At 45.7% G+C, this 9,987-nt stretch overlaps 1 protein-coding gene across 1 annotated transcript in view; it reads left to right on the top strand.

Annotated features, from left to right (window-relative positions):
- Positions 1-1,784: 1,784 nt before the first annotated feature.
- Positions 1,785-9,987, top strand: part of DIP2B (disco interacting protein 2 homolog B) — a 229,737-nt gene continuing 221,534 nt past the window's right edge. Inside the window, exon 1 of the mRNA XM_068970156.1 lies at positions 1,785-1,903. Within this exon, the coding sequence (XP_068826257.1) occupies positions 1,804-1,903 (100 nt within the window). The 5' untranslated portion in view covers positions 1,785-1,803. The remainder of the gene's footprint in view (positions 1,904-9,987) is intronic.

The following is a 9,987-nucleotide window of genomic DNA, read 5'->3' as shown; positions in this document are numbered from 1 at the left end:
GAACAAAATACAGTCACTGGAGAACAACTGCTCTACAGTATTGTGTTGGCCTCTGCCACACATCAACACAAATCAGCCACACCTATACGTACGTCTCCTCCCTCCTGAACACCCCAGCCTATCTCCCTCCCCATCCCATCCCTCTAGGCTGTCACAGAACACTGTGTTGGGCTTCCTGTTTTACACAGCAAATTCTCACTTGCTATCTGTTTGACATACAGTAATGTATATGTTTCCATGCTATTCTCTCAATTTGTCTTACTCTTTCCTTCCTCCACTGTGTCCCCAAGTCTGTTTCCGATGTCTGGCAGGTGGATTCTTAACCACTGGACCACCAGGGAAGCCCTGGACCTCACTTTTTTGATGGGAGGAATGTCAACAAATTTGCCACCTTAAAAAAAAAAAAAAGCTGCCACAGTCCTCATTGTAAACCAGAGGACAGATATACTTACATTCCCACAGATTTTTCTTACATTGTTGCAGTTAAAAGGAAATTTCAAAGTCTACTATCCAACTGGAGTGGGGTGCCATTGCCTTCTCCCAACTGTCCCAGTAGTTTCTGGTAAATACACCCACAGGTCTGGACTTCCCTGGTGGTACAGTGAACTCGAATCTGCCAGCCAATGCAGGGAGTATGGGTTCAAGCCCTGGTCTGGGAAGATTTTTACATTCCATGGGCAACTAAAGCCCACGGGCCACAACTACTGAGGCCCACCTGCTGCAACTACTGAAGCCCAAGTGCCTAGAGCCTGCGCTCCACAACATTGAGAAGCCACTTCGGTGAGAAGCCTGTGCAAGGCAATGAAGAGTGGCCCCGTCTTACCGAGCTAGAGAAAGCCAGCACACAGCAAGAAAGAGCAACCAAAAATTTAAAAATAAATACGTAAGTAGTAAAAAATACATACAGGTCTGGATCCTTAAGCTGAATTAAAATACTAATACTTTTGGAACACCTATTAATGATACATTGAGAATGATAAAAAGATAAGGAAGACAAAGTTCTCCTCTGGGAAGAGGTCAGAAGTCTAGGCAGGAGGACTCAGATTCTCCTCCTTCTGTCTTAAATGCTAAAACTGAAATAGAAACATAGCTTGCCAGGCTCTACTGTACATGGGATTCTCCAGGCAAGAATATTGGAGTGGGTTGCCATGCCCTCCTCCAGGGGATCTTCTAGATCCAGGGATTGGAACCTGAGTGTCTTACATGTCTTGCTTTGGCAGGCGGGTTCTTTGCCAATTAGCGCCACCTGGGAAGCCCCTTAGAAACAAAGAGCTCCTGGTAAATGTGACCAGGAAGCCCCAGTGAAAAGAACTGCCTGAGTTGAAGTCGTTATGAATGGGTGGTGTCAATTAGCCCGGGAAACGAATAAAGGGACAAGATAAAAGCATACACTATTAGGTGCAGAGAACTGGAAAAAGCAAGGCCTGGGGCCCCTGAGAACTCCTTCCTCGCGAGTTCGTAAAAGGTAAACGTCCGGGTCCACAGCAACACAGTTGAGCCCATTTCTCTGGAGAGAAATCGTGGCCGCGGGCTTGGACTCGTAGTTTCAGGAATCTCCCAGTAGAGGACGCCATCAGCCCGGGAGTCCGCAGCTTGACTCGCCTGCGGAGGCGGTGCGTCCTGGGTCCGGGGGCGGGGCCGCCGGGCTCACGTGACCCTTGCTCATGGCGGCGGCGGCAGTGGGTGCGCTGGCGGCGCTCGGCGGCCGGAGCCGGATCCTGTAGCCGGGGTGTGGGCCCGCGTCAGTCCGTCCCTCCTTCGGCCCCCTCGTTTGTCTTCCGGAGTGTGGCTGGTAGAGCCGGGATGGCGGAGCGAGGCCTGGAGCCCTCGCCGGCTGCGGTGGCGGCGTTGCCGCCCGAAGTGCGGGCGCAGCTGGCGGAGCTGGAGCTGGAGCTCTCGGAGGGTAGGAGCCGGGCGAGGGAGCGGGCGCCCGGGCGCCGCTGCGGATCGCGGCGAGGGGAGACCGGGTCCCCACCGCGCGCCCTGGTGGCCGTGCGGGCAGAGGGGAGGAGGGTGCCGGAAATCTGGCCTGGGCTTCACGTGAAGGGTCGCTCTCCTTCTCTCCTACCCCGAAAGTGGCTTTCCGTGTGGTTGATTGTGTTCTCTGGGAGCGGGGGAGCCGGGGCTGGGGGGAGAGGTCTTCAGGCTCGGGCTGCTTCTGCGCTCCCTGTCCCCCCAAACCCCAGACAAAGCTGTGTCCTCCCGCTTCAGGCTTCTGCCCGGGCGCCGGGGCACGGTGGGGGCGGGGTGGGGGTGAGGCCGCCGGCGGGGTGGCTGACAGCTTGCTCCGGTCCTCCTGTACTCTCTTCCAGGGGAGGGCCCCACGCCTGTTTCAGCTCCCCTTCCCCCCTTCAGAAAAAGAGAGAGACACAGGGGAAATCCGCCAGCATTTCTTCTTCCTTGTTTAACAATGCGAGATGCCTCCCCAGTGACAGGAGTGAGATAGAAGCGGGGTGGGCCGTTGAGGGTCCTAAGGAGGCCAGAAGCAGTGGCATTAACCCAGAGAGACACACGGGGCGGCTTTTAGACCACGTTTGTCCAAAGGGTTGTTGTTGTTGTTGTTTTCTTCCCTCGGTGCCTGTATTCGGGCCGAATTTTCCGCATCTGATCACCTTTTGGAATCTTAGGAAAGGAGAGAGGTGGCTACTGGTTACATTGCAAATCCTGGCCGGCACGGTCTTTCTTTTGACAATGGATTGTTACAAGGACGCTTGGATTGGTTTTGAGAATTAAAAGAATGGAATAAATCGAGCTACTATTATTCGAGAAGTCCCTGGACAACAATGAGAGAAACGCTGCCCTGTGTTGGGCATGTGATCAGGCTTCTTGGGCAGTTGTGATCAGTTCTCCATAAAGTTCCTGTTTTTGTCACAGGCTGCCTCTGAGACAAAAGCAGCATTCTCTCCAAGCTTGATATCAGTACTGTGGTGGTGCCCCCAGAGTTGCATATTCTTCTTGAGTTCTTTGCCAGAAGCCCTCTCCACTAGCATTTTTCAAGTGGATTAAAAATTGCTGATTGGAAAAGAAGAATGTGACAAGTTTCCAGGAGAGTTTTGACTTTTTGTTTACTTATCAAGGCATTCTCTCTACACACCCCCTCCCCCCATCCTTTACAGTAAAAAAAAACAACAAAAAAAACCAAAATAGATTTGAGTGTTATAAAGTCACTTGGGCATGGAGGGAAATAATTATTTTTAATAACCTTGTTAGGGTTTCCCAATGTATAGAGAGGTGCCCTTTTCATTTGCACTCAATTAGCAACGTATTATTTTTCGGTTAATCAGTTGGGAAGTTACTCTTTGGCCAGTCCCGGGTATCAGTTGTGGTGGATGAGTCTGTTTCTGTGAAATGTTCAGGGCATTGCTGTCTTGATTCTACCTCTCGAAATACCTCATTCTTCTAGACTAAAGCATTGTCATTCAATCCATGATGACTTTCATTCAAATTGGACTTTTAAAGTAAGTTAGAGTAACACATCAGCTATCTTTGATTAGCTAGAAGGAGAGAAGTTTGGCTGGATGTTTGCGTCAGAAAGAGATTAAAAATAGGAGTTAATTGCTTTTACATGGAGAGGGAAATCCTGGAAGCTCCTTATTCTTGGTGTATCTGCTTCCAGCTGATTATTCTTTACTTCTCTGGTTGTTTCTAGAGATGATTCCAAGGAACTGTTTCTAGGACTCATACTGGCTAGCTCACCTTTCCTTGAAGAAGGTGTGAAACTCCTACAGATTGTAAGGCTAAGGCTTCAGCATTTTTTCAGGACAAGTGCATGGTTTATTTCCTGTTGCAGGATTGTTTTGGTTTGGCATGTGGCTGAGATTTGAAATGGTTTCTTAAAGATTTATGCTACATTATCCGGTATTTCATCTCTTTTAACGATGGAAAACTGGAAAAAATACAGTTGAAAAACCTCAGGCCTGCAGTGTCAGCATCTTGACCATCTGTTTGTCTCTCTTGCTTAAAGTACGGAGAATGGTTGACTGGAGAAGTAGGTAGACATTTTTAGGAATTCAAGTGAAGTTGAGACCACCAGCAGCAATCCCCAAATCTATAGCACAGTGTTATTTGTGATGCCTGTTAGCATATTTTGAAGGGACCTTTGTTTGTTTTACATTTTCTCTACAGTTACTGCTCTGACAAAAGTACTTTTTTCTTTGGGAAAAAAGATACTTTTAACTCTGTGTTTATTGTGTGTGGTTGGCTTTGTTGCTCTCATTCCTCGATTTTATTCATTTTTCTCGGTTCAGGCTGTAGTGGGTCCTAATTATAGCGGTTGCCTGAGCTGTATGCCTTTAAAGAATTTTCTTTGTGCTCACTTGTGTTTTCAGCTGCGGGCTTGGGTCCCAGATGAGCCAGCTCTGCGCTGGAACGCAGGTTGTGCCTCCCTGGGCCGTTTGCCGCAGAGCGCGTTGCAGAGCCCAGAGCTGTGGCTGGTGCTCCGTTCAGGCAGGTCACTGTGGACTTGGTACTTCAAGCTGCCCGCATTTGCAGCAGAAAGAACAGGCCAGCACTGTCCGGAGAATCACTGAAAATTGAACTAACACCTAGTCACAACCTTTTCTGTAGACTAATTGAATAGGTAGGAGGTTTCTATAAGTATTCTCATAACTGAAATTTTTTCATGACCTACATGTACTGTTATATTTTTTATATATTTGGCAATGAGCTTTGTTGTCTGAACTTAAATCATATGTTTTAGTCAAGTATATGTACATAAAATAACACCAATGATGGGAATTTGTTTAAATTTGTCTGATAATACATTGTATCTGTTTTATGATTTGATATGTCATGCGAGCCTCACTTTTTTGTTTTTTTTAATTGAACAGAATGGAAAACCAAGACTCAGAAAGGTTAAGTGTTTTGTCAGTGAATATTAGCTGCTCACTAATTAGTGCCAGTATCTTAAGCTGCCATATTATTATGGCATCTGTTACCATTCAATGACTTAAATATCTGTATAGCTATTGCATAAGCTATTAAATCTACTTTTTACTCTAAGCAAACGCCACGAAACAGTTGTATGTCGGAACTTCCCTGGTAGTCCAGTGGCTGAAACTCCAGGCTCCCGGTGCAAGGACCCGGGATCGATCCGAGGGCAGGGAACCAGATCCTATGTACTACAGCTAAAACCTCGTGCAGCCAAATAGATATTTTTAAAAAACCAAACTTTTATTAAAAACAAAGTTGTACGCCATAATTCTAAAGAGTCTTATTAGATTGTCTTTCTGAAATCTCTTTTAAAATCTATCATTCACTTACTTGATTGAGCAGACATTTATTTTCTGCTTACTGTGTGCTCAGGACACAGAGGTTAGCAGGGTACTGTATTCGCTTTCAAAGAGCTTTGAGTCTGCAAGGGAAATTACTTAAAAATGCCAACAAAACAGTTCATGAGACCAAAGGGTACATGAGAGTTTGTACAGAGGCTGCCTTCTAAGAAAAGAGGAAACTGTCTGCTTTATCGCTGTGAAAAAGAAACAGCAGAGAACGGTGAGTACAGACCTGGACGCTGGTAGCAGGGGCTGTGATTAGCTTGGTGCAGCTCAGTCCTAAGTGGAGGAAGGAAGGCTGTCTGCGGTATATCGAGGAGGGGGCGGGGGTGGGAGTCTTTCTGCCTGAGAACAGTCCCAGGGTGACAACTGGAAAGGTATTTAAGATAAAATAATACTCACAGGAAGGGATCCTCCCTTTTCTTGTTTGAACACTTCTCTGAGCACAAACACAACAAACCCAGACACATCCTCCCTTTCTCCTGTCTATTTCATGACATAACTCAGGGTCCTCAAAGCATGGTGCAGGTTGGCCTTGAGGGTGGAGGGTTAAGACACAGCCGCTTCCTAGGAGTTGAAGTGCACCCTCTTTAGGAGGTGGGCAGAGGAGTTGAAGAGGAAAGGGGAGAGATGCTGAGTTGAGATTGTGTTGCACAGTCTCCAGACTCCAGTTTAGAATTAAGCCACCAGAGAACTGGTAAATCCTTCTTGCTTTACTTATCATGGAAAAGTGTGGCCAGTCCTCCTCAAATATGTGGCATAGTCATGAATTCATAAGAAACACCTTTATCGGAAAGTGACATCTAAGCAGTTGTCTTTCCTAGTGTTAGAAGTACTAAGGAAAGCAGGTGTGTGGGTTTTTGGATAACCCAAACAGGGCATTAGCTAAGTGGTTTATTCTCTGGAACTTGCATATCTCTTTTTTTGGTGGGCTGTACTTGGCGTATGTTGGAACACACCTTTAGGAATTACTCGTCAGAGCCTGTGGCACATAGCTCAGCAAACTCTGATGGTGGCAATTTTTAATTATTTGAGGGCAGAGTTTCATTTTATAGGTCACGTAGTGTCAAGTAGAGAAAAGCTGGTGGATGTTCTCTTGGAGTCCAAACTGGCTGTGAATGAAAAAAAATTAGAGTGATTATATATAAATGGGTTTTATTTGTGACTGTCAAAAAACTAGAATGGTGGTAAGCTGGTTTCGAGGGCAGTTCCAGAAAGTAGTGACAGACAGTCATCGGAAGGATGATTCACTTTACTGTAAAGGATGGCGCTTGTTTAGACATTCCAGTTCTGTGTACTGACATTTTGAAAAATTTATCTCGTCGTTTGCCAGTCCCATAACATTGAGGGGAATTTTTGAACAAGAGAAATCTCTAATCCTTCCCTCTCAGCCCAGCGCTTGATGGCAGCTTTCTCTCCTGGCCTATGTGTGGATTAGCGCCTCAGGGTTGAAAGTTCAGATGATTGGCTCAAAAGGGCCTTCACCTGTGTTTGTATTGTAATGATTACAGTCCTTCATGGTTCTCATGATTAATCAGGAATGCTCTCTGAAACACTTCTTCCTGCTCTGCACCTCATCGGCACCATTTCTCACAGTTCCTTAAGAATTAGTTGAAGTTCTACATTTTTTCTAAACCTGCCCCTGACCACTGTGAGCTCTCTTGCTCCAAATCTTACACCATTTACATTTTTGCCAGTCATAGTTTTTTTTTTTTAATTATTTAAGTTGTTTTTTATTTCACCTCAATGTAAACTCCTGCAGAGGTAATTCTTTAAGTCCTTTAAACAACTGATGACCAATTTCTTTCTTGTAGTAAGAGTGCAATAAATTTTTGCTCACCTCATTTAGATGTGAATTGAAACATAAAAGTCTCTGTCTTGGGGATTTGATCTTGGCACCAGGCAGGGTTGTATGATCATATGAGGAGTGTGGGCTTTGGCATCTGGTGGGCTGGCATCCAAGTCCTGGCTTTCACTTAGCTCTCTGACCTTGGACGGACTGCCTAACCTCCCTTGTGTTAGTTTCTTCCATTCTTAAAAAAAGGAACGGCAACCTTAACCTTACTAGAGTTGTAAGGCGGTTTAAAAAGAGATCCTAGGAAAACAGCTGAGCGTGGTGCGTGCATGCAGTCAGGGCTCCGTAAGTGTAATCTTTATTGTCTCTGATAGTGAATAGATGCGTAGTGATTTGGCTGTTTTTAATATCTTCTGTTACTTAGCAGAATACAGTTATGTATGAAGTGATGAATGGAATCAATTTGTGTAATTCTTTTCTGCAAGTAAGGCTTGACTCCTCCATCAGCTGCTCCTGTTGGCACCCTCTGCCCTCGTTCAACACGTGTTGGGTCACGGCAAGCAGTTGACTAGAGCAGAAAAGAGTAGCTGGTTTGTTTCACACAGGCATCGGGCATGTGTGCACTTCCAGGCCTGTAGGTTCTGGCAAATGGCTCTGACATTTAAGCATGGTTTCTTAGACTCAAGCGTCTCCAAGCTATGAAAAGGCACATGTGGATACTCAGCCTTCACTTGTGTTTTTTGACTCTTCTTTTTCCTCCATTTGTCCTTAGTGAACAAATCCTTTCAATTCCTCCTTCAAAACTTTCCTTGCATCCACTTTTCCTTTGAGTTGCATTATCTCCAGCCTTGCTCAGTCCTTTGTCTTTAGACTTAAGAGTCAGCTCTAGATTGATTTTTTATCTTTTAAAAATACTACTTTGGAAAAAAAAAAAATAACTACTTTGACCTAAAACCATTGGTAAATCCAAGGCCCTGTAACGCATTGTCTTTAAATTCTGAGATTTGTGAAAGCGGGGGTGGTCTTCTGTATCCTTTTTGCCTAGAGTCTGAGTGCTTTTATGCACATTTTTTGGTAACTATGTCATAGATGTTTAATTAAAAGTTTTTCATGTATTTGTGGGTTTTTGGTTGTGGGTTTTTTTTTTTTAATATTTATTTATTTGGCTGCACTGGGTCTTAATTGTGGCACACAGGTTCTTTGGTTGTGGCATGAAAACTCTTAGTTGAGTTTGATCTAGGTCCCTGACCAGGGGTCAAACCCAGGCCCCCTACTTTGACAGCATGGAATTTTAGCCACTGGACCGCCAGGGAAGTTCCTCATATACTTGTGTTTATAGTGAATAGTTGCCTTCCTTTGTGGATGCTCTTCTGTGAACAAAATACCTTCTGAAAGCCTGTTTCTTTGGAATTCTATAGCATCACAGCTGACAGGATCTTTGGATGCGTGGGTTGGCTTTAGTGGACCTGGAAATGCTGAAGTCGTGTGTAGTGTGCTCTGAGTGTGCTTCTGTGCCTTTTTGTGGAGGAGAGTGTCCAGTTTCTTAAAGAGGACTCTGAAGCAAAGTTAAGAACCAAATCTGTGGACTTCCCTGGAGGTCCAGTGGTTAAGAATCTGCCTGCTAACTCAGGGTACACGGGTTTGATCTCTCATCTAGGAAGCTAAGATCCCACGTGCCGTGGGGCAGCTAAGCCCGTGTGAGCAGAGCCCGTACCCCACAGCAAGGGAAGCCACCGCGGGGAGACCCCTGCACCGCAACGAGAGTGTGGCCTCTGCTCGCCGCAGCTGGAGAAAGCCCGCACGTAGCGATGAAGACCCAGCACAGCCAATACATAAATAATAGTATTGGGGGGAAAAAGAAGGCAGCAAAGGAGAATGGTTGCTAACTTAGCCCCTCCTTCCCACTGTGCTTTAAAAAAAAATAGAACCAAGTCTGTATGACCAGTTTTCATTATTACTGGTTGGTAAGGAGGGCCAGACTCCCTGAGCCTCTCTCTCCAACACTCACACTTATCTCTTTCAGTTCCCATGTTATCCCCTTTCCGTGTTTTCTCAGAGGAAGAGCTGTCACCCTCCTGATGTGCAGCTTACCCCTCTGACTGTGCTCTCAGTCCCGTCCCTTCTCTCCTGGGATCTTGGGATCTGACTTTATTGATTGCTCTATTCATTTGCAGTCTTCTGCCTTTGTCTTTTCCTCTCATCTTTAGCCTCTCACTTAACACTTGACTCTTGGCTCCTTCCCTTCAGCCTATAAAAGTACTGGTTTCTCTTATCTTGAGAAAAGTCTCTTCCCACAGCCTTTTGTTGGAACCTGTTTGCTCTTGAGTGCTAGTGTTCTCCCCCTCTCGTAGATCCTTTATTTCTTACTTTTGCTAACTCTTCAGTCCATTGCTTTTTCCTCATCAAGCCTCTGAAACAACTGTTTCCAAGGCCACTAGTAACTTCTGATTTCAGACTGAAAAGGACCCACGGTATATAGCATCTTTCTGTGCAGCATTGGATACCATGCTCCACTATCTTTATGAAACTTCCTTCTTCCTTAGCTTTTACGGCATAATTTCCTTCCAGCCCCCTGACTGCTCCTCCTCCAGCTCTCCCTTGGGCTTCTTTTTCTCTCTTTCTCCCAGCGTGGGTGTTCCTACGTCAGTCATTAGCCTTCATCTCACTTCACATACACTTGCTGAGTGATTGCACCTATGCCCAGGGCTTCAGGTATCTTGACTGGGAGATGGCTTTCTAGTCTGTATCTTTAGTCCTGACTCCCACTGATTCCCATTGATTCCCCCTAGGCAGCTGTAACTTAGGAGATCCCGAACTGTACCCCTTGTTTCAGTCTGCTCCGCAGATACTTGGGGGTCATCCTTAACTTCTAGTGAGTCAGTAAATCGTGTTGATTCTGCTTCCTCCCCTCCATTCACA

The sequence above is a fragment of the Capricornis sumatraensis genome, chromosome 4 (assembly GCF_032405125.1).
Source record: "Capricornis sumatraensis isolate serow.1 chromosome 4, serow.2, whole genome shotgun sequence".
Classification (NCBI taxonomy): Eukaryota; Metazoa; Chordata; class Mammalia; order Artiodactyla; family Bovidae; genus Capricornis; species Capricornis sumatraensis.
The sequence above is the reverse complement of the archived record's forward strand: the minus strand, read 5'-3'. Positions and strand labels throughout refer to the sequence as shown.